At 40.4% G+C, this 25,000-nt stretch overlaps 1 protein-coding gene across 2 annotated transcripts in view; it reads left to right on the forward strand.

Annotated features, from left to right (window-relative positions):
• The first annotated feature begins 3,513 nt into the window (after positions 1-3,513).
• Positions 3,514-25,000, forward strand: part of runx3 (RUNX family transcription factor 3) — a 47,947-nt gene continuing 26,460 nt past the window's right edge. Inside the window, exons 1-4 of one of the 2 annotated variants that reach the window (XM_065966182.1) lie at positions 3,514-3,756; positions 4,086-4,195; positions 22,911-23,152; positions 23,808-23,964. In XM_065966182.1, coding sequence (XP_065822254.1) covers positions 4,138-4,195; positions 22,911-23,152; positions 23,808-23,964 — 457 coding nt within the window. In that variant the 5' untranslated portion in view covers positions 3,514-3,756; positions 4,086-4,137. The remainder of the gene's footprint in view (positions 3,757-4,085; positions 4,196-22,910; positions 23,153-23,807; positions 23,965-25,000) is intronic. The other variant, XM_020645004.3, reaches the window with a different exon arrangement.

Consider the following 25,000-nt stretch of genomic DNA (forward strand, 5'->3'; position numbering starts at 1 on the left):
GTGGAGTCTTTCTGCTTCCTGGGGACCACCATCACCCAGGACCTCAAGTGGGAGCTCAACATCGGCTCCCTCATCAAGAAAGGACAGCAGAGGATGTATTTCATGCGGCAGCTAAAGGAATTCAACCTGCCAAAGACCATAATGGTCCATCCTCTCCACCTCCATCACAGTCTGGTACGCTGCAGCCACAGAAAAGGACAAATGCAAGCTCGACCATATGTAAATGTATTTGGCAATAAAAATGGATTCTGATTCTGATATCCACTTTCTACATAAATGTCAAAGTTGCAGCAGCAGTTATCTCCATAAACTCTTCATGGGCTCTCTGTAGACTTTGTTCTTCTACGGATCATATACACAACCCTCTTCAGGAACTCTGAGCCCATCTATGTGGTTATCTCAGCCAGTTCTTTGTGTCTGTTGGATCCAATTAATTAATAATTGGCCAGCTGATCACCTCCAACGTTGATACTAAGCACAAAACTGCTGCATCAGTGAGGCTCTCTCTTGCAAAGACAAAAACAACATTCACATGTAGACACATCTGAGCTGTGTACAGAGAATACATTTCTCATTCAACTTTCAAAGTCTTTCAAAAAAATGAAGAGATGAGATGTGCTATAGTAAATTAAATGTAAGTATGACATATAAAGTCCAAGGAAACTCTTATTCTTCAAATCTTTAAACAGAATATGGGTATTCTGTACTAAAAGTGGACAGTAACATGAGTCAATGAAATGAGCAGTGTAATATAATTAGAATAAAATGGCCAGTACGAGGTGCGATTGAGCTGGTAGGACATTGGCCCTGTGTGTGCAGCCCCAAAAAAACTGGCTCCAAAAGCCTATCCTAGCAGCAGGCAGGACCATGGTGTTTGATGCAATGACGGCCACTTCATTATAAAAGCCTCCTCAAGTCCCACGCTGCATTCCACGTTTATAGAGAACATATGGGGAAGCCTGCAATTTTTAGACCACAAAATAAGCCCCTTTGCAGCTGGACGCACGACCGCACTGGGTCCTTTTTGCCTCGCGAGCCACACCCGAGAGGCGTAGGACCACTGACAGTGATTAAACCACCACAGTTTTCTCAGCAAAACAGGAGTTATATTAAGCTTAAATACAGGGGCTTGATAAACAAGGCCTGGGCTGGGGAAGAAAGAATTGAGTGAAAGATGGCCACAATGATCTTCAGACTATTTTCCCCTCACGGTCATGGGCAGTGCAAAGCCATGAGATACATTTCAAAACATGAAGCAGATGTTTACCTAGACAAAGAAGAAGAAAAAAGCGGAGGTCGGAGAAAATGGCCCTGACTCTAACGCTTTCTTTTACTGTCAAGTTTGGACTATACTGCAATGGAGCCAATTCCCATTCTTGCACAATGCTGTGGGATGGTCCCGTATTTGTTTGCCGTTTTTCTTTTCCTCATTGAAGATCCAGCTGCAACAACACTTTAGACAATTCAACACAAAAAAAGGAAATGAAGAATAATGTGAAACAGTTTCCTCATGTTGAAACAGTAGAAAATATATTACACCCTAAAATAAAATCCGAAAGCAAAATGCCATTTATAACCAATAACATACTTTAAGTGCACAAATACATGGACAGAAAATAATTATCAAAAAAAAAACAACCCCTGTTCCGTATCCTGCAATCAAGAGGGTCCCTTTAAAAAAAAAAAAAAATGAGATGAGACCAGAATACAAAACTCTAGGAGTAGTAGACCATAGGGTGCAAAATGTTTTTTTCCCCCTTAAGTTAAATGATCTCAAATATAAGTCAGCAACAGGCCCAGCCATAATCTTCCTGGTCTTACAGGTAGAAGTGTCTCCCTGTGGGCCAGTGTAAGAGCACTACCATTCAGCAGCAAGTCACAGAGTAGTAATCTGTCCCTGGGCTGGCAGGCCACGGCCAAGGCCATGTAAGGAGGCAACAGAGGTGTGAGAAGAGGAAGCCTTGCTGTGTGTGAGGTTAAGTCAGAGGCCTGTAGTGGCCGTGTGGACGGACTGATAAAAGCCCTCGGGCCGCGGCTGTGGCCTCAGTGTTCGGCCACACTTGCCGACACGCCGTGTCATTTAGGCCCGACTGCCGCCTAACCCAACGGCAACTGCTCATTTACAGGGCAGTGCGGGCTACCAGGAAGAGCAGCAATCTCTCTCTCTCTCTCTCTCTGTCTCTCTCTCTCAAACACACACCCTTAGAACATGGTACTGTATATGCATGTTGTGGTCCATAGCGCAGTTTTGTCCAGCAATTAGCAAATGATAAGGTGGGTTGGCACCTATACACAATACAGTGTAAAACAGAAACAGAACAGAGACATGCATAAGCTGTCATACTCGCAGGTTTCCTGGGAAAGCCATTGGGTCACATGAGTGACCAGACAGTGGTTTGGGTCTGTTGTCCCAGAGCCAGACATGGTCAGTGTGTCACTGAAAAACAGGAGAAAGGAGAGAGGAAGTATGGATACCACAGGTTTGCAAATGCCAGTGATTTGTGCACTCACACGCACACAAAGAGGCTGTAACACAACAGTCGTACACAGAAGTGAAGAATCTAAGGTAAACTGCACCTATATTGAGTGTTTCTCCCTGTATATTCATCACTATTCTGCCTGTTAGTTTCTGTATGAATCTGAAGCAGCATGAATCACTTCCTGTTTTTTCATTAAAACAAATAGCATGAGAAATGACAGAGGTATTTGATATCCTGGTACGTCTTGGTAAAAAAAGAAGAAGGAATAAATGAAACTAGAAAAAAAAAGGTGAAAACTACAATCAGGTTAAATATCTATAGCCAGCAAGTTCAGAGGGGGAAATAATGTGTGCGTGTACAATCAAAAAGTTTTTAGAATTTAAAACAGAGTCAAGCGACTGGCAGTTCTACTTCTAATGAGACTGAGATTATGATAGCATCAAGTGGTAAGTGAGGGTGGAGGTTTTGCAGGCCCAAAACCACCGGTTCTTACAAACACAGATGTGCTGTGAGTCAGACAAACATAAAACTAGCACAGGACATACATAAGCTACACATTTTAGAACAGCATGCTCAATGTTGTTCTGCAGCTACAGACTTTCTTTCCTGTCACAGTAGCAGCAAAAGCCACAGCTATCTTATGCTTTCTTTTTCTCTTCGTCTGATACGATCAAAATCTTTTTCTTTCTTTTGTCAATTTTTGGCTGAACACATTCGAAGTCCTCTCCGGCTCTGTTACAGTGGGTTGAGTCCTCAGTGAGCCACAGTGGTGCAGGCCGCTGCCTTGTTTGAACTCAACAGAAAATAGAATCTTTCCAAAACTTTGACGCTCAATGAAGAGTGAAGGCAACGAGTCAGAGAAGGAGATGCATGGAAAGTAAAAACCAAAGTAGAGAAACCAGAGAAGAGGAAAAGAGGATAGAAGAATCAAGAAGGGAGGGGAAGGAGGGTGGGAGGGAGAGGCCCGGTGACCTCACGTGACATGTGACGTGTGCTCCACCACTCACTGAGAGGAGTGTGTGTCTCTGTGTAGAGGATGGCGAGGAGGATGCAGATAGACTGTGGCTTTTAGCCTTTTACTAGCACTGACGCTCCAGTCAGGCCACCACCATTGTGGGAGAGAAAGAGAAAGACAGACCACGCTATCAAACTAGCTGGCTAACCTCACACCCTCAGCCCACTGCGTGACAGAGGACCACAAACCAAGCCCTCAACGCCGGCTCTGCTTCCACCAACCGGGTTCCGTTAGGTTGGCCCCCTCTCATCTCCAGCCCTGGTGAGTTCTCCCTGACACCTGGTGACACAAATGCTACTGTTGCTTCTGCTTCGATTGCTTTTCTCTCAGCTGTCTCCTCTTTCTTCTTCTTTTCTCTCCACTTCTCTCTCAAATGTCTCCTGGTGCTGCTGCTAACACAGGCTGCTGCTCTCTCTGCAGGCTTGCGGCTTGGGATTCCTGCGGTGGTCACAAACCCTAGATTCTTGGTTGCAAACATGCTCTGAGCTCCAGGAGTTTTGTCCTCTCTGCTCTCTCGCCTTCCATCTCCTCTGCCTCTCTCTCTTATACCTCATATCTGTGTTTCCATTCTCCTTTTATCCTCCACAAAGCTGTAGGACATCGACTGCATCAAGGACTCTGTACCATTGTGGCTTCCCTGCCATGGCATCCAACAGCATCTTTGACTCCTTCTCCAGCTACAGCAGCAGTCTACTCAGAGGTGAGTGCTGACCCTCCCCTTGCACCCCCCCCCTTTCCACTCCACTCATCCCGCTCCCTCAAACAACATCCCAATTGTCATTTTTTTGAATGTGAGACCATACAAGTATTTACCTGAACTCACTGAAAGGTGGGTTCTTCCTGTAGTGTGTGAATACAGTTATCTCTCCGTCTACTCGCACAGACGTGTGCTGAGGGATGTTCACATAGGAGGATCTGATCTGACAGTAACCCTCCTCCAGCTGACTGATATGAGCCTTAAATGCCTTTGCCTCGCCGCTCCTGTGTTTTCTGTAGGCTTGATGGAGTAGCTCCATAATGGGATTCTCACCACAGACATTCATTATCAAGTGAGACTGAGCGCTCTCACTGTGAGAATACAAGCTCACAGGCTCCATGTGACTGGGCCCTTTACCGGAACACTGCAATACAATAAAAGAGCAAAGAAAAAAAACATATTAGTCTCTCTCACTCTGCTTTACTTCCAGGAGGTACTTTTGGTCTATGTGGTGAGGTGAGTGCACTATACTTGGCGACGCTAAACACCGGGCTCAATGAAGAAACCATTTGTTGCCATGGTAATACCAATCAGACAGCATTTACTTGCAAATATGGAAGCTCTTAAGTGAAGCGGCGTAGACAAAGTTTGAAACCTTTTTTCGGATTTTTACGAGAATACTTTCAGTTTAATCCAGGATTCAAATCGCAAACATAAACAGGCTCGACAAAGAAGTCATTAATATGATGACAGCCATGGGACTCAGTTGTTCCCACTGTTTGTCACACAACCACTGTGACTGCCACTCAAAGGCAGCAGAAAAAAGTCTCCTTCCCAATTAAGGCCTTGTTGCCGTGTTAATTAGAGACAGCCACAGGAGAAGCCCTACCAGGTCCTAATTGTTTGCAGAGTATATCTTAAAATCTCTGAGGCCTCACACACACAACACACACATGCGCGCATACGGTTTGAAACAGACAGTAAAACACACACACTGAGCACATCTGTGTCTCACATGAGAGAAATCCTCTGATATCCTCAGTAGAACCGCATTGACAAGGGTTGATGTTCTACTGTTCTCACAGCTTCTTCAGACACTGCAGGCGTTTATAGTTTCCTCTTGACAAGGCTCAGGCCTTTTCCCCGTTTCTGTTTTTTATAACCAAGGGATCCACATCCCTTTATCTCCTCACTGTTTACAGATCAGCGTCACCCGCTGCAGGTTTCATACATGCCATCCATCAGGCATTGGGGCTGTTTAAACCTCTAACGTAATGTGGTTTTGCGTGCCTGATTTTGAGTTTTAATCCGAGCAGTGAGACGGGATGTGAGATAGACAGTCTAAAGGGGAAGAAAGAGCCATGCATTTAAAGTTGAAATCCTCGGTTGGAAATCATTAAAGAGAATTAGAGAATGTGCAATATCCTTTTACAATATGTTCTGGAGACTGAAACCGAACTGCGAGACAACAAAGGCAAAGAGTTATTTAACCCTCCGGTTCAATCTGAAAGCATTTCAAATCAGGACTACCTCATGTAAGAAAAATACCCCAGTGGTTTGTTTAACAACTTGCATTACACAGGCAATGCAATTTGGCAAGTTATTTTTTTTACACTCAAATCAAGCTGAAATTAGAAACAGTTAAAGAAAATGAAGGTTAGTGTTTAATGTCTTGCTTCTAAAGCGCTGTTTTACAAATACAAATAATGTTTCCAAATAAGGAGAGTCAACAGTTCAATCATTACATTTAAAAAAAATTATAAAAAGAAAATGTTTGAGTTTCTTAAACTATTTTTTACTTCCTACTTATAGATTTCTTTTTTTAAAGTCGCGCACTGTTCACACTATTTATGATTAAAGACAACAGTATGATCCTAATTTTCAGCACAACACTAACAGTCTGTTCTGTAGGTGTTATATAAGTTTTTCTTCAACATCTCAGGCTATCTCACAGTCAGACAGAGAACACATGTTATCATGTGATGTGCAACATCAGATGCACTTCGCGTGAGAATCGAGAGGACGCCTCACCTCAGAAACCTCAGTACTCCGCTAAAGCTCAGGGAGACACACACAGTTCCACACGTATAACATATGACATGTGCACATACAGACAGCTGTCGTTCTCACGGCGTCCAGCTCAGTATCAAATGCTAGAACATGGCTATTGTAGGATAGTTTTTTTTTTTTTTTGTGAGAGAAAAAGAGAAAAAGAATAATTGAGCTTGCCATCAGCGAGCCGTTAATCTGATGCAGACTCTGCGAGCTGCTGTTTTCTACTGATAATAACCACAAAGAGGCTACACCTGTTAACTCCCACACAGCAGCACCATCATTTAAAAAGACAGCAGCATTTCAAAGCAACTTGAGTTTCCGATCCTGACATGGTGCAGTGTTAGCATCAGGTGTGTGTGGTACTTGCTTTATGACAGATGTGATTGTCTCTGCATCGTGAGTTATATCCTTGGCTCAGTTGCTGTCACCACATTTCCCTCCCATTGGAAGGGCTGCCTTGTTTTTCTGCAGGCTGTTTTATACAGGGGTCGTTTTTTTTCAGTGTTACACTCTTGGGAGGCAGCTCCCTTTGTGGCAGAGAAAAAGCCTTGGGTTTATTAGAGTGGGAATAGTTTTATTTGTTTGGCTTATAGCACTGCATGAATGGAAGTGAGTACTTGAGTGTGAGAAAAGCACCATGCCTCACAAAAGTTGCACCTAGGTTATTTTTGAGGATTCTCAGAAGATGGTCTTGCTGAAAGACTCATGCACAGTGAGAGAAAACAACGCTTTCAATGCATCATAATTAGTCATTCACAAAGGATACGCTCAAGACACTTTCCAAGCTGAGAACCGCTGACAAATAAAAAAAGAGCGAGGCCTATACAGTAGCTCAAAAAAGAAAAAGACTATAAATTCAACAGAACAGATGGCTTGCCTCTGGTGATTTTATTAATAAAAAAAAAAGTCATATGGTGAAGATTTTTTTCTCCTCTCTTAAATTAACATGCTCGATTGAAGCCCATTCAAAGTCCTGCAGAGAGTGAGGCCCCCGAGCGACGCCAAAACATAAAGACTGGGCAGAGCGAGCTGAAACCTGTAACCAGATATTAAAGTTTCAATATTCTAAAGTGAAAGCAAATAATAGAAAACTTATGACAGCCACGGAGCAGCAGAATCCTGTCTCCAATTTAGCAAGGCATAATATCTATTTATAAAACTCTGAAGCGTTTTGGATAGAGGGAACGCTCTGGATTTGATTAGGGTTGTAAACGTTTTTGGAGGAACTTATTTACTTTTAGGTCCGTCTCGCAGTTTTCACCGTCTGTCAACACGACTTTATGGGGAACACTTTCAGAGTTTGCCAGTAAGATGGCTTCCAGGTAGAGTATGCAGAGAGGCAAGCTGATTTTGTGGTCGACTAATCCCAAACCTGCCTCCACCCTTGTGGACTTTTCAAACTGCAATGTGTGCCGTTGCGTTGGTCAAGGTCAAAGTCATGCTAAGTGTAGTAGTAAATATAATTTTCTGGTGGTGGGAAGCTAACCACATGCGGCCAGATTATTTTCAGCATATCTGATCATATGGATTTAAATGTTTTTTCTAACTGAAGAAATAAAGGTTGAGCAAATTTTTTCAATAAACAATCATGGAGGAGGGGAGTTTCTGTAACTCTACATGAAAGTAGACAATAGGTGTGTTCACTCAGAAGTCGCAAGCAGCAAGGAACGAATGTGACTGGAGGCTGCTGTTAGGCCGTGTAGGCAGGAAGAATACTCTTCCATGCGTTTCAGCCTTCATCTGGAGTGAGCCTGCATGCTAAACTATAAGATCAGATTGTGCATGGCAGCTGTGAGAGAACTGAACTCAAGGGTTCTATGCTTGATATGATTACTGAAGTCCCTCTTGGGTGTGAGAATAAAAAAAGAGTGACTATGTAAAATAGTCTTTCATGATCATTAAGGTCAGGTGGTTGAAAATAATTGGTATGAGGGAGACAAATGACCAGATATGATGCAAGTGATGTAAGAGGAATTCATAATGTCTAGACCAGGTTTTTCAACTGGAATGACTGAAACAGAAACAGGAACAAGCTGCATGTAGACAGGATAATATGCAGACTCTGAAAATGCTTGCGTAACTGCATTACGAGGTGGAAATGATCACATTATTAAAAATTCTTAAGCTTGATTTTTTTTTTTTTTTTTTAAATAATGACAAAACCGGATGCAGCTCTTCTGTTTCTATGACTCATTCCTTTGAAGTTAAAACGCTTCACTTACAAGCTGATAATATTTCATATTATCCCTTAAGTTAAAGATATTAAATCCACATCACTGTTATTAGACTGCATGATCTCATTCATCCTGCATGGCGGATAACTACATTAAGGAAAAGCTTTTCTCGCATTTTTTTTTCTTAATTTGTTTTAAAGCGACGCCCTTAACCACAGGCTAACTCACCAGCTTATTACATGGTGAGGCTTAGATTGCTGAAAAAAATAAAACAAGTATTACAAGGCCGTTTCATGTATTATTAACCTAAATGAATGCTGAAATTTTGTTTGAATGTAGAGTTTGCTTGTAATTTTTCAGCTCAAAGTTAAAAAAAAAAAAAAGGATGAATGGTATAAGTGAAACCTGTGTGATCAAAGGTTGAGTTGTTTTCAGTAACTTTTGCTAGAATTAGAGAGCTGTGACCTGAGTTTGACAGCAGATGAAGAAGCCTCATTGTTTGGACCCCTCCCTGTACCGTTACACAGATTTTGTCAACAACATCTTTGCTGTTGCACTGAAAAACTAAAAAACAAAAAAAAAGAAACTGCCTGTGACTAAGCACAACCGTGATTGCTGTGCACATTTTTGTTTTAACATTACAGTTGCATTCTAACCCACAAATGATTCTAATGGGCAGGGATGGGTTTGGTCGGCAGCACATGAAATGACTCAAGCTGATAGAGATCCCACATGTTCAGAAACATATCAGGAGACAGTGACTTCATAAGATGGCACACAGTATGTACAAAGTGTTTTACTTGTCTAAAAGTTTAGCAAAGATTTGAGGCCTGTGGGAACACATTGTGTCACCATCAAAGGATAAAAAGAATGTTTTTTTTCACCGACAAAAAATAAAAAACCTCTTCCAGACTGAATCTTCACGACACTACAGTATGAGCAACTTTAACCATGCTCCAAACATCTTTATTGCAGATCCGTCTTCCCATAAACAATTAAGAAAAACTTAATTATGGTGAAGGAAAAATGCTGATAATGATAGGATGTGAGACACTGCAGGCTACGAAATGTTTTCAGATTCTCGATTCTCCCAGAATTTTTTTCACTCAACTTGTTTACATACACTTAATTGCTGTTGCTGCAAAAAAAAAAAAACATGTTGAGGGGTTGCTTCTTACCCTTCCTCAAACACAATTTAGCCCTTGGGAATTGCGTTTTGCAGGAACACAATTTGAAGACTGGAATTTTAGATTTTTTTTTTTTACTCAGCTCACAAAACTTTAGAATTAGAATTAATAGAAACAGAGGTGCTTCATTTATAAAAATGAGGTTAAACATTAAATAATACAAGAAGCAATTGTTGAAAATATAGACTTAGAGCCAATAGAAGATAGAAAACATGCATAAACATTGTTAAACCTATAAAACCAACCCTTATTGTTTTAAATTAACCAGTCAACACATGTGCATTTTCTTGCTAGGTATGATTTATTTAAAAAATAAATAATGTTGAAAAAAAGTATGGGCTCAAGCTTGACCAATTACTACAGTATACTTCCCTTTACTATTTAGCACTGCAAAAACAATGGACAAAGTTCTTTTTCCCCCTCACATGGTAAAATAAAACCATGACACTAGTTTTGTTTTATCAGTATAGACTGAAATAAGTCAGAGTCAGACCCACAGTCAGAGTCTCCTTCAGATTATTTCAAAGAACAGGCAGATAACAAAATACTGTAGAAGCATGAAGCATAGGTGACTAGTTTCTGCAGAACAGATTGTAGGTCAGCTTTCTCCAAAAAAAAATGCTGCCAACACATCCACAAGCAAACTAATTCCACCAGGCAAATCCTTTACAACAAAGAGCTGGATTCAAACTGTACTCATTTAAGCGTATTGTTCTCCTGACCGAGGTTCATTGGTGTGTTGCTCGTGTTTTTAAGTGGCGGCTGGATATGGACCTTTGGAATATTTATATGGCCAGCAAGCTGCTTCTTGCCAATTGGGCTGGCATGTGTGTGTGATATGATGAATGATATGATAATGGTGGGTTGCTGACTTCTTGGAGATGGATACAGATAACTGCATGGTCAGCCAATAAACCAAAACCAAAATTGGTTTCTAATTTAATGAGCATAGTTTCCATCTTTTTCCTCATTGGATGTTGCCAATATTTGTATATTCTCAACCCAAAGTTTGCCTTATCTACAACATTTCTAAAATATATATAAATATATAAATAAAACATTTGAAAATCATGCAGAATTCAAAAAGTTATTGATTTCCATGAATCGCTGCAGGTTTTGCCCTGAAGTAAACTTTAGCAAGTTTCTACTTTCTCTACAGCTGCTGTCTGTATTGGCTCAGTAGGAAACACCAGGGATTCCCCCTCAGCTGTGCAGCAGAAGTGGCCCCTTTATTTCTTCTCCATAGTCTGTCTGCTGTGAGGTCAGTTTGTCGACAGCTCGACTCTTCTCACGGTTGTAGACATAAAGGAAACGGTACAGAAAACATTCAGAAAAAATGGAACTTGTTCATGCACAAACAAAACACAAACAGTCTGCAGTCTAAGTTGTTCTCCATGCTGAGTCAGGAGGAGCACTACATGTCACCATGATAAGCATGAAGGGCTCCCTCTCTAAATGCTGTCTGACCTCACTGTAATAGCTGGTCAGGACTATGCGTTAGTCCATCACACTGATGTCCTCCACTGTTCAGAAAGCATGTAACCTACATGCTTTCTGAACAGTGGAGGACATCACTGATAATATTAGTGAGAGTGTTCTTGATTTTGTAAAGTGACAATTTTCACAACACGCTTCAAACATTTAAACCTGAGAACAGTGGTTCACTGTCAGGCCTGACTGTTTTGAACTACAAGTCCTTTCCTGATTAATTTAAACTTTTATAAATTCACTGTCCAAAAATGATTGGTGTGTCCTTAAGAGAAATGTTCAAACATATCTTTAAAAACATTCGAGGCACTACGTATTTAATTTATAACTGTTGGGTTATGGTAGAGTAACAGCATGCTGACACATCATTTTAAAAAGAGCAAGAAAAGTGGTAAATAAAATGTTTGTCCTCAATCAAACAAGTAGTATGCTCTTAGCTCTCTATGTTTTAGCAGGATGGTTAGCTGATCTAAAGCTGCCAACCTAGCAAAAAGACGTGTTTGAAGGGCCTTACAGACTTAAATACAACTTTCCCCTTTAATCAGTGTGATGACATAAGAGGCAGACAGCGAGGCAGTCATTCAGTCAGTAGAGTTTGATGAACCTAATCACCAGCCAGTCAGACTCCAGGCTCCTGATTGGGTTTAAAAACGCTCCTTGTCATCGTGGTGTCATTAGCTTGTCGTTAGCCGCGGCCGCCTTGACGTGGTGCAGCGACGTGCTGGCCCTAAACACAGCAATCAGGGGATTAGTGTGCAGTTACAGCAAAGCCTCAATGGACGCCTGAGTCTCTGAGTCAAAGAAAGACAAGTCCTGCCTTACAATGCTAGCTCTAAAGACGCCAGGGTGCTAACTGTACACGGGCAATGCCACTACTGATTAGCAGTAGAGATGATGAGAGGAAACATTCAGTCACATTTCGGACACGCGGGTTTCCCCAGTGGTTGGTTTCCCGGACTTCAATTCAAGCCAAACCCTTGACTCAAGCAATGATTTGAATGGAGAGACTCCATTGAAAATAAGTTTTAGCCTCCAATTAGGTTTGCTTAATCTAGAGCTGGGAATCAAGCCCAAACACATCACAGAAACAGAGTTGCAAGGAACACAGTGACTCTCTGCCGTCAATGCAGAGAGGTTCACTGACATTTGGAGATAATTCATTTTCTTCTGATTAAATTTGAAATCATTTGTAATGATTGACAATAATCACTTAATATGTAGGAGATTAGATTTATGAGGGTTGACAATATTATTTGTCTAAGTGCTCTCCTGAGCCTCTTGGCTTGCAGACTTGACACACCCTTGTTTCCTTACGATCAAAAGCACTAAGGGCCAGCCAAGCACTTTCCAAGAGTTGTCTCATGTCTGCAGAGGAAAGTGGCACGGACACTTGTCAGGAAACCAGCGCCGGGTTTCTGCTCAAATCTGGTTGAATTCTGTGGTGAGTCAAATGGTGCTCGGGAGGCTGAACCCCTCTGAAGAGGGAAATAAATGCAAATGTAATATTTGGGGTCTCTTTGAAGTCAATTTGCACTTGAATGAGTGTGACAGAACCTGGAATGACCTCTGTTGAAAGATCCCGTAATAGTAATGAAAGAAGATGAAAGGGACAAACAATGATGACAATAGTTCAAAAGTTGGAAATGTAAACACAAGGCTACGCTTGAGTTTGTGTATGCAATAGAATAAGACATGCACAGACATCAGAATGAACTTAGAGAGTTTGTTCCCTTAAACAAGGGAACAATACTTTTGGCTCTGAGCCAGGTTGGCAGAGCCATCTCTGAGTTATGATTTACTGGTTAGCATTCATGCCATTCATTTCATACGTCACATACCTCACCGTGTTCCTTCGTAGTTCAAAAGAAGAAGGACCTAGTCTCAAAAAATAAAAACATGTGGCTTTTGTTGCAGAGAGGAATGAACAACAGCATTCCATGTGAACCACATCAAAGATCCCCTCTTGCATTGGGGCTAAATGAGGGCAGACTGTCCTGCTTGCATCTCCTGACACGACTGCCACTAATTAACATGAGATCTAAAACTGACACTTTATCTTCATCACTTTCCTCAAGTCTTTACTGAATTGTCCGCAGTTTTTTAAAAGGGTCTTCTTTTCGGGTGCCAGCGAGCGGGGACAGCCACACAACAAGCACAAAGGGGCATTGTGTACTGGTGAAAATGTGGTTTACAGGCTCTGCTAAAATGGCTTGGTGGTTGCTGGAAGCCATGCGCACTTCCTAATATTTGACTCACATGCGATTTCATTTTGTGAAAAAACTGAGCAAGTGGGCTTTGCCTTTGTATGAGCGGGACGCCTCACAACTTCTTTTCTGAGCCAACAAACGCAACCTCACTAACCCCCGCCCTGCTTTCACCCCCTCTTTCCCTCTCTGGTGGCGCTACTATATTTGTGTGGGCTCTCTTGCGATGGAAGAGTAGACACAGGCTGCGTAGCTAGTCAAACGTGTTCGGGCTGTCAGACTGAACGGATTCCAGGGCTGCGATCTGTCTCCTCTCGTCGTCAGTAGGAGCTGTTTGATCTGACGGAAGGACTCCGTAAGAGACATGGGGAAGTGAGGCTGCTGGGAGGTTGGATGGCCTCAGCAGTCAGTATGGCAGCCCAGAGAGGAAAAGGTTTTCACACAGGCTGGTTGCAATCTTAGTGTCTGTGCTTTGTGTATATATGTCTACAAAGGTCTCTGAGTATTACGTCTAATACACATTCATGAGGGGTATGTTAGAAAGTCCTGACATATTTTGGGACTCTATTTGGCTCTATTTGGGGATGCTGCCGAGTGTCAATCACAGAGAGAGAGAGAGTGGAGGAGAGAGAAAGAGATTATCTGCTGAGGTGGCGAGAAGAGCATTATCTTGATGTCTTCTATAAATAACACTTAAGTTTTCCCTCAGTCTCACAGTGGTGGTGACCTCATAAACCTACGCCACAGTCCAACACATTGGATACACTGGTGTCAGAGCGGTTAAATGGGAGACAATGGTTAGATAAATATGCATCAATGGTTCGGCCACAGACCATCACTACATTCCCTACCTTTAATGTGGTAAAAACTTCTACTAAACCGGAGGAACTCCAAAAAATGACTGAATTCTGCAAGACTTATTTATGAGTATTATTAGAAGATTTGTATTAAGGGGGTTAATTTCATCACCTGTTTGCACTGATAGTCTTAGGTGTTTCAATCATTTCAATCAATCAATCAATCTTTATTTGTATAGCGTCAACTCATAACAAGTGTTATCTCGAGATACTTTACAAAAAGCAGGTAAAAGACCTTACTCTTTGTCTTTTAACATTACAAAAGAGCAGGTAAAAAGACCATTGCTATATTACAAAGACCCGGCCTATCCATAAGAAGCAGGGAGAGAGATGTGCCCCACGTGAGAGATTCTTGTCCTGATCTGTGAGTGGCAGCAGTGCTCTGGCAGGCTGCATGGCAGTTAAACTGTCACTGGCAGGAACTGTAAATCTTTAGCAGAAGGTGAATACAGCATGACAGCGCCACAGGTGTGTGTGTTTGTTCATGTCTATGTGTGCTTACAAGATGTACGTTTTTCATGAATCCATTGTATTTTTCCAGTTTGTTTTTTTCTCAACCATCTTTAGAGGCAGTCTAAACTCGCCACTTTACACATTTGGCAAAGCAAGATTGAGTCAAGATACACTTTTGTTAATGTGTGTGTTTTTGTGTTATGCATGTGTGTCTGTAGGGATGGGGGTGCTGTCACTTTGGCAATGTAACTACACATATTGCAGCGATTACCACAGCGGAAAAATGTTTTTCTGCAACATGCAATTACTACAGATTACAGATTGCCGTCCTTGCATCAGAAGCTCTTGCTAGAAAAGGAGAAGCCCAGTGCATTTGTGTTTATGTGGATGTGCCGTTACACACAAATAGGCAGACAGACACAGAGACAAAGAAAGATGAGAAATGATTATAGCTCACACTTAAAACCACAACTGAAAAAAATGGTGGAGTTGACGTATTTATGGGACTTATTTAGATTTAGAAGTTATGATGACTTTGGGGATAAATAAAGACCCTGGAAAAGAAAACAATCTGTTCTTTGGTTAAATGAAGAAAAGTAGAGCAGGGTGTATTTTGTGAGCTTTAGTCCATCATCATCAACATTATGAGAAACATACTCTGATGTACCCGTGAGGCACACATCTCTTAACAAGTCCACAAGTCATATCAATTTGCCTTTACAATGCGCCCCAGGTTACAAATCATGAATATCAAATTCTTACTTCAGGTCACACTAAACAATAAATACCAAAAGTGGTGCCCCACAGCAAGGCAGGGCCCTATTTACAAACCCACCAGATCAAAACTCAACCAAAAGTGCTCCAATAATAGCACTGAGGCCATTTGGTGAGCTTACCATCATCCAATGCTTCTTTTAGTGGGTTTCCAAAGAATAAACAAGCCCAGGAACCACATCACAGGCTGCTGACTGTCATCGTTGGGTGAGTGTACCCGACAGATGATGTGAGGGTGGAGCGACCGTGACACTGGGGTTTACGGCAAGTTCCCCCCTGCCTGCCTCTGGTGTGGTGTGTGCCACTGAACTGCAACATAAAGGGCAAGGTAAGGGCCAGAGCAAAGTCAGACCCTGCATTGTGATCACAGCAAACCCATCATTGTCTTACTGCGTCTTTAAGATTTTGAGGGTTTATTGTATTTGGGAAAAGAGAGAGAGACATTCACATACGTGGTGAAATTTCAATTAACATAGTAGTGTGAATATATCGGCTTAATGACCAGCAGCATTGGTTGACACAAGTGGTGACCATAACAGAAAAAGTAGTTCATGGCAAAATGTAGCACAGACAGACCTTCAGTTATTAAGCTGACTCAGGAATTTCAGTTACCCAGAATCAATGTTAGAAAAGTCAAGTTAGCTAATATTAGCCACAGAATGCTACTGATCATACCACACGAATTAAGGCTGCAGCAGTTAGACCCTTACGTGAACTGAAGTAAGTAAAGCTACATTTTATTGAGTTGAGGTGAACTGTTTTTCAATGTAGTCCTTAGAAAGTGACACATGTTCAAGTATCATAGAAGTAAAAAAAAATTGCATACAATTGGCTTATTCATCCTTTGCAGAAAAATTATTATCCGAGCATTAGACTGTAAATCGGTGTATCAAAGTATAAATAACAACTTAATGTTGTTGCTAGTCTAGAAAAAGTGATGCAACTCCCTTAAAGTCCCCATGAAATGAAAAATACATTTTACCCGTTTTAATCCAACTTTTATGTGGTAAATGTTCATTTATCTTCCATTATCTGCTAAATATATTTTATTGGAGCATTCTGAGTATTTTACATCAAATTAAATGTATTTTCTTTTTTTTTGCAAAACATCAAATGTCTGATGACTCATCCTGCATCAGGGGCGTTTTCTGATATTTCAACCAAACCAAATCAAATGAATCCCAACGTAATGTCCCGCCTTTTATCCTGCGATCGATTCTATCCCGTTTCAGTTAGAAATACTTGACCACACAGTTAGATACTCTCTAAGTTATGTTTCATGAACACTTTCACAAAAAAAAGTCTTGCCGAGTTGTTCTTTATCTGAAGGTCTGTCCTTATCCTACAGGTCATAAGATAAATCTGAGGGGACATGGCATGATAAATGGGGCATGAAAGACATAAAAACTGATTTATCCAGCATGCATTTGTATTAATCAGTTTAATATTGTCCTGTCTTTGCCTTTATATGTAGTTTTTTAAATGTACCTCTTTGGAAGTCTAACAGTAATTTAAATAAAACCTCTAAAAAGTTAACTTTAGGCCATCTGGAAGTGCTTAGCACTGACTGATATCTGAAGTCATACATACTTTTTTTAGAAGTGGTCACAAGCTATTGAGACAGCAAACCACTGTGTGTTATAATCAATACTTTGAATTTTGTAAGATGACTATTCTTTTTCCTTCTAAATATTTGATCTTTGAAGTTTAGTTTAGTTCATGACTTTGTTTGAATCAGGACAGTGTACAAAATACTATTAGTCTCAGAAGAGAAAAGATGCTTTGTACCAGATTAGCTAACTAGCTCATTTCCATCTGTAGTCCACTGAATAGCTTTCAAATAAATTTACATCAGTTAATGATGCAACATTTTTGTATTTAACAGCCAAACAGTTTTTCCTTCTGAAGTGAATAATTCTGAGTTACAATAAATGGAAATGGACATACTAAAGTAAAGCACAAGATCTTCAAAACAGTTCCTTAGCACTGTATTTAAATAATTGTACCTAGTTATTACCCTAGAGATTAAAGAAAATCAAAGTTATAAACAACTCATCCCTTAATGCATTTAATATGAAATGAAGAGTCTGATAGACAAATTCATGCTTGTTGTGTTTGAAATGAATGTACTCTTTAAGAGGTCCATTTACATTCAGCAGGCAGAAATAAAAACATAGTTGGAGTCGTCCCCCAACAGCCATTATGTTGCTCAATTGATTCAGAGGGCTTTTATAAGCCCTTTGCTCCGCTCTGCACCTTTTATCAAAAAGTATGCAGAATATTAAAGATGCATGAGATGAGTGTGCTCATTGTCTCCTCTGGTGACTGCCGTATCTCAACTCATCACGCTTACATAGTAATTAGCTGCTGGGTTTGGAAATGTCACCATCCTCTCCATCATTTTTAGGATAATACATACTCTAAACGCCTTCAAGGATCTAGAATTGAGGCCTGACATTCTCATGAGTTACTGGATACATAAAATACAATGAGGGTTAAATTAAAGAGGAAAACTCAAGAACTTCAACTTTGGATAAAGTTCTTTAGGGTCCTCAGGAGCTGAAGCGAAGTTTGGATATACAAGTGCATTCCAGTCATCATTAAAACTAACACAGACAACCTTAGTGAAGAAAAAATAACATACAAATTTGTATGATCAAAACCGTTCAATGTGTTTCCTATTTTCTAGTCTGAACATCAAAATGGACAAAAATGACCACCAATTGTGATGTGTTGACACATTGTATAATCAAAATTTTAGAGAGAATCAGCCATCAGAGAAGCAAGAGCCCAAAACCCAAACAGTCTGTACCCACTCACTGTTGTTTAAAAGTTTCTCCATATACTTGTGTATATAAACACTCCAACGCTAGAATATGATTTGGCTTTGAGGGGACTGGCACAAATGGCTTTGGTGACTTACATTATGCCTGGAAGTCTAATCACAGACACTCTTGTCATATCAAGCAGAAAAAGTCCATTTCATAGCAAGCTATGTCTAAAAAAAAAAAGGGAGGGGGAGGGGGGGGGGGAGGGTAAACAAGCCTGGCGTTCCACAGCCACCGCAGAATTCATCATTCATACAAAAAAATACCCCAAGCCCTGAAGTAGAGCTAATTTAATCCAAGAGGAATAAAACTCCATTTCATAGAAGTCGTCCATTCACAACACTCATATTTCCACTGAGCAGAAACCCCCGGCTGAAATTCGAGCAGACACTTTTCGGAAGGAATGCATTCGGTGGGTTGAGGGCCAAAGCTTGCCCTGTAATTTGTGAATGTACAGAAATGTGTGACCGCCACAGCTCCTCTAAAGATAGAAATCTTTGTCTTATGTCATCGCCGAACCTCAAACTATTTCTAATTGCCCCCATATCCCTCTTTTTCAAATGAATAGCTACCCATGCAGAGGCTTATATGTGCCTGTCTGAAAATAGCCTCAGAGTTTATACAGGCTAATAGATCATATTCATTCAGAAAGGAAAGCTTAAAAGGATTCTCCATGTTTTTGAGACTGTCCCTATCTTCAAAGTGACTTTTAAGTGGCACTGAAAGCTGTGTGGGTGGCATTTAGATTTCGGTATAAGTTTACAGACCCTTAAGGCTTCCACTGGTTTCTCTGCTAATAGGGCTCATGCTCATATTTGTCTTTACAAATCTGACTCATTACACATGAACCTCTGAAATAATTGGGATTCCCTTTAGTTTTATACTCACAGCAGCAGAGGTGCTTCTCTTACACCTTAAGTTGTTAAACCTAATCCATACTTTTTTCTCTGGTCCAATTTAGAGTAATTTACCCATGAAGGCGCAGAAAGACTTATGCTATGTTTCCTGCAGGTCAAGCAACCATTTTCTGATACGACAAAGAACCTTCTTTGTTATCAATGTATATTAAATAACAGGTCATGTAGGTAGGAATGAAGGCAGCATCTCAGTCACATTGTCCCAGAACAACCATCAGTAAACAATGATGTGATTTCTTGATTTACATCTAAAAGGATCCATTTTCTTTTTATCATTGAATGCTAAGACTCATATGTACTGAGGCCTATTTGAGGTAGGTCGGGGGTTTCACATATCGTCCACATTTTCTGTCTTGATTTCAGGCCCAACCTACCCGGATCATTAAAAATCGTTCAGGGGCATGGCGGGCTCTGTCCTCAATGCCTGTGCGGCTGAAACTGTAGAAAGTGCATGTTGAAAAGTAGAGGTCTAAATGTGACAGGCGCCCCGAGCACACATTACGGCTGGGCAGGGTAGAACTGGGGAGTGTGGTCACATATTAATAATGAACTAAGGCAGGAGGACGACTAAAATATCACCAGCAATGTCATTGCACCAGTCAGGCTACACTCAAAATAGAGGTTGAATGATAAGCGTCCAATCAGGGATGATTTTGTTCTGCAGTTGGGATTGTAATTTAGCTGCGATAGAATCTTCTGTAATTTTGGGCTCCCTTTGTTATATGTCAAAAACTCAAAATGTCAAAATCATTTTGCCATGGAGCACTTGAACCCTTATAAAGAAGGATTTCTATTAATTGTATGATCATGGTGATGATGGCTTGATCTTCACAATTCATATATTTGTATTCTTTGTTCAGCTTATATTTTCTAATTAAATAGTGATGAAAATCTAAAATAATATTGCTTAATGTAACTGATTTTTAGCAACACTGGCGCAGGTTTAACCCATTGCCTGTAGTCTACACGCTACACAGAAGTGTAAAAGTGCGCTCCACTCACGTAAGCTTTGGCAGTGTGAGGTCTGTGGCCAAGTTTCATCCCACATGAAAAGTTTTAATATCCCAGCACAATTTGAACATTGGTGGTGGAATCAAGAATTGTCTGTATTTTGTTTTGAACTTTTTTCAATCTTTCCTCCCCCCCTCTTCAGATCATGCGTGATAGTGAAAAATTAAAGGAAAATCTGAAGCCACTCAGATGACTCCTCACGCCACTTAACTGCATTTAATTTATTCTCATGCAAGTAAACATCTTAAAAAACCGCCACAGACATACAAGACACAAACACACTGACACACGCGCAAACGGAAATAAAACCATTAAGCCCATTATTAAAATGAATCATCAATTGATTAAAGGCATTTTAAAATTCCCTTCAAGAAATAAATCCAGATGCCCAGCTCAGTGTTCTTTACTTTTTAATTTCCTGTCTGTGTAAATGAATCTTAATTTTTTTTTTTATTATAGAGTTTTGGACCATTTTAATTTTTTAAAGCTGAAATAAAAGTAAAATTAATTTCAGCATGAGCCCCTCCGCAAAATCTTTAAAGAGAAATGTTTATCACGATCACTGGAGATGACGAGGAAACATTTGAGTGATGAAAGTGAGTTAGTGATGGGAGGGATAGGTTATGAAAACAACAACAACAACAGATTGTTTCAATATTGCACTTAAGGACGTAAGTTTTAACTGCAATTCATAGCATGGCTTCAAAGTGCAATTATTTAACGAATTTGCAGTAAAGATATTAAAACTCATGTAATATGAAATAAAAATGTTGACACTAATTAGGATCCAGCGAAACCGTCTTACATGTAAAATCATTTTTGATGAAGCTTCATTGTTAAATTTATCCAGATTTCTGACTCTCAGAGCACATATAAGAGGTTTTTTTTCTGTGCAGATGTGAAATGTCTGCCTCAGACAGTCTGATCTGACGGCGATTGAAAAGGCAAATGCGCCAACTAGTGTCTGAAAGCTGCATGGCTATCAGGGAGTGCCGTTATTGAATTTACCCCTCAAACATTTCAGGTTTCTGATTAATTCAGCCTCAGGCACACACGCAAACACGCATAAAAACAAACATCGCTTAATCTTCTGAATCGTTTGATGTGGAAAAAACGCCCAGGCCTTTCTACTGTAATGCCTTTATTAATTGAGCTGAGTCAATTAAAGTGATATGAATCTATTGTACACCCATAATTTCACTTTATGAAAATATTATTTAGCCTACTAGTAGAGAGGGTGTGAAGCCGCCAGATATAAAGGCTTTTCAACATGGATAAATGAGAGTAAAACCACAGGCCTCTGCAGTCTAAATCCTTCTTTAGATTACACATAAACAACAACACTATTGTACAAATGGCGCACATCTTTGACTTTATGTGTAATTAAATTTCTTACACTGTCAATCGGTTTAACAATATATAAATAAAATATATTTAGACACACTAAACAAGCACCATATATTTAACATGTTAAAAACTTCTCGTTTAATATCATAACAATCACATTGTTTCTTTAGTGTTCCTTTTATTAGATGTTTATCGCTGTTTTTGATTCCTGGCTATCCTCTTTCAAAATTAATTCCTGACCAAAAAATAAGTTTTATGCTCCTCTGGGGAAAATAAATCTGTATTTTTTTTTAAATGTGTATTAGTCAAAAAGTCTTCTTATTTCTTCCTGCTTCACATATATGTCTATCTGTATTAAAAAAAAAAAAAAAAAACCGAAGCGGAGAGAAAAGCGCAGATATGTATCAATAATTCAGCTGGTGTAACAACAGTACAGAGCTGAGGAGGGAGCACCGGAGAGTTTGATTGGTCTGTTGAAAGCCCAACCCAGCAGATTCATTGGTTGAAATCACCTACACACTCCCTACCACTAAACACCAAAATGACTCGGGTAAAATAATATCGCAGCACTCTGACACTGCGTTTAGCCTCACGGCTCCTTCATGCGCCCTGTAAGCCTGCGCTAAAGGATAACTTCAAAGGAAACTTCACCGGAGCTAGAGGACAGATCCGCTTATACCAGAGACACGTTGGGTTTTTTTTTTTTGTGGGGAGAGATTCAACAAGGAGTTGAGAGAACTTTTACGCATCGGAAGGACACTTGATGCGGGCTTCAGCTTTACTTTGACTCTCGATATTCGAGTTTGAGATGTTTACTGTTTTGTCGGAACAGTCTGTTGAGGTCTGAAGAGGTTTTGCGAAGTTTGGCTGTTAATTTAAGATATTAATACAACACAACTAAGTCGAGGAGACCAATCTGCGCGATAGTTTAACTTTTTGCGCTTGCATTAACGGAATACCTGATTACTGTCAAGATATTGAAAAATATCCCTTGACTTCTTTGAGATTTGGAAGCGAGAGCTCAATTAGGCCTACTTGGTGTTGTTGATGTTTTGCGAAGAACCCCGTGCCAGTACGTGATAGATAAGAGCGTCGATGTAAAGCAAAAAGTTGAGTACTGTGAGAGACACCGTCCGATTTTGATGAAGATAGTGAAAGACAAAGACACTGTGATGTTCCACAGACACATCCTGTGCAGATGATCTAGCACACAGTCATCAGAATTGATTGTCTCTGTTAGCAAGGCTTTCTCTCTCCTCACACCTCCATCCAGTGCTCACGTTGGACTTCTGAGACCAGCAGCGTCCGGAGGAACGAGAAAAGAAAAACTCTTTTTTTTTTTGTGTGCCCGAAAGTTCTGCTCTTCTGATACGACCCAGTCAGGTGGCACTGACCCAAGCTGTTGTGATGCATATTCCCGTAGAGCCGCCCACGACCAGACGGTTCACGCCGCCCTCCACGTCTTTCCCCTGCAGTAAGATTGGAGACAGCAACGGGGCCATGGCCACCCCGGGGCCACTCAGGTCAAGACCGGACACCAGGAACGTGGTCGACGTCCTTGCGGACCATGCCGGCGAACTAGTCCGGACGGACAGCCCAAACTTCCTCTGCTCTGTCCTCCCATCTCACTGGAGGTGCAACAAGACGCTCCCCGTGGCTTTTAAGGCAAGACACATTGCTTCTTATAATCATCTAAAATATATTTTTTTATTTCAGTGATGCATACTGTGGTTTTCTGTGTGTGGGAAATGCACGATAAGACTTAAAAAAAAATGTTATGTTATTTGCATTTTTTTTATTAATAAGACTGGACTCTTTTTCCCTTTATTATAAGAAAATTCAAACTCAAAGACAAGTTCTACCCTATACTTTGATTTATTCAGCACCAAATATCATACGATCCTTAATTTAAAAAAATATTACAGATTAGTGTTTTTTGTAAAAACGAAAAGTCCGAGTGAAACCATATTTTTATATTATCTTAATAAAGCAGTGTCATGATTTTTTATGCTTTACATGTAATTTTAGTTTTTTGTTTGTTTGTATGTGTATATTAAGCCTCACATTGTTTTGGCTTAATCATGCACTCGATTCAATATAAACACGGGGAATATATATTTTTTTATTTTAAAGGCCTAATCAGCTCTACTTTTTATCTAACCTAATTTATCTAAAGGCTTCCATTAACATGCTGGTGAAACTGTCAACGGATTTGCACTTTATATCATTTATATCATGGGGTGCTGGATGCGGTTTGATACGCGCGGTGGGTTCTTTGGTTTGGTGACCCAGACTGATCGCTCGCTTGTTCCCTGTGCAGATCGTGGCTCTCGGTGATGTTCCTGACGGGACTCTGGTCACCGTGATGGCTGGGAACGACGAGAACTACTCGGCCGAGCTGAGGAACGCCTCCGCTGTGATGAAGAACCAGGTTGCCCGATTCAACGATCTGCGCTTCGTGGGCAGGAGCGGACGAGGTGAGCTGAATTTCTTCCTCTTTTCCCTTCTTCTTCCTCTCTCTCTTTTTTTTTCTCTCTCTCTCTTCCTCACACACACACACACACACTTACAAACACATACACACACATGGGACTCCACGGATACACTGGATAGATTGGCTATGACTTGTAATTATACTTGCAGCAACATTTGGAAACGCGCTTAAAATAATATAATGTATCATATTTCTCAGTCTAAGTGGAGAAACGACTGACAGCTGACAGCATGTTATTATTATTTAGTGAATATGAAAAAGAGTTACAAGTCAGGGTACCAAATATGATGCACAGACGCACAGATAGGAAACACTGATCCCTTTAGACACAGCTTTTAACATATTTTTCTGTAAATTTTGGCTTGATCTCTGTTGCATATTACTAAGAGAAAAACGGAAAATGTGGAAACATTTAGGTATGGGTACGCTGAGTGCCCGCACTCCGCCAACTGACGTCCATGGGTGTCATCCGAAACATCTGGCCTGCGTCACGGTGAACGATTGCGATGTGACTGTAATTTTCTTAATCCGAGGGATAGATGAAAAAACACCAAATTCTTGTCAAATAATCCCACCACAAAAGCTTCCAGTCTAGCATTTCTAACGGGCATTTGTTAAATGAGAGGGAATATAGACTACAGTATATTTACTTTTTTTTTTTTTAAATAACACACTGGCCTGTGCAGGATGGGGTGTTGTGGCTTCAGTGTGCAAATAATGAAATGTCTCAGAACAACAACATTTTTAAAGCTTTAATGTCAAAACTACATTTTTTCGAGTTTTTTCCTCGACTTTTTAATTTCCCATATTAAAGTAATTAAATGAGTGGTATTTGGACTGTAGTCTCCGAATAAAGTAATAGACACTTTAATTTCTGTTTAAAGCTACCCAATCAGAGGATTTTTTTTTTCTCTCTCTTTATTTACACGAGTTGCTTTTATCAGAGCCCGGCACGACCACACGCTGCTGAGACAGCCTTCCTCCCTCTGTCAGGACTTTGATGCGGATGGGAGCAAGAT

This window comes from Labrus bergylta, chromosome 18, assembly GCF_963930695.1.
Source record: "Labrus bergylta chromosome 18, fLabBer1.1, whole genome shotgun sequence".
Classification (NCBI taxonomy): domain Eukaryota; kingdom Metazoa; phylum Chordata; class Actinopteri; order Labriformes; family Labridae; genus Labrus; species Labrus bergylta.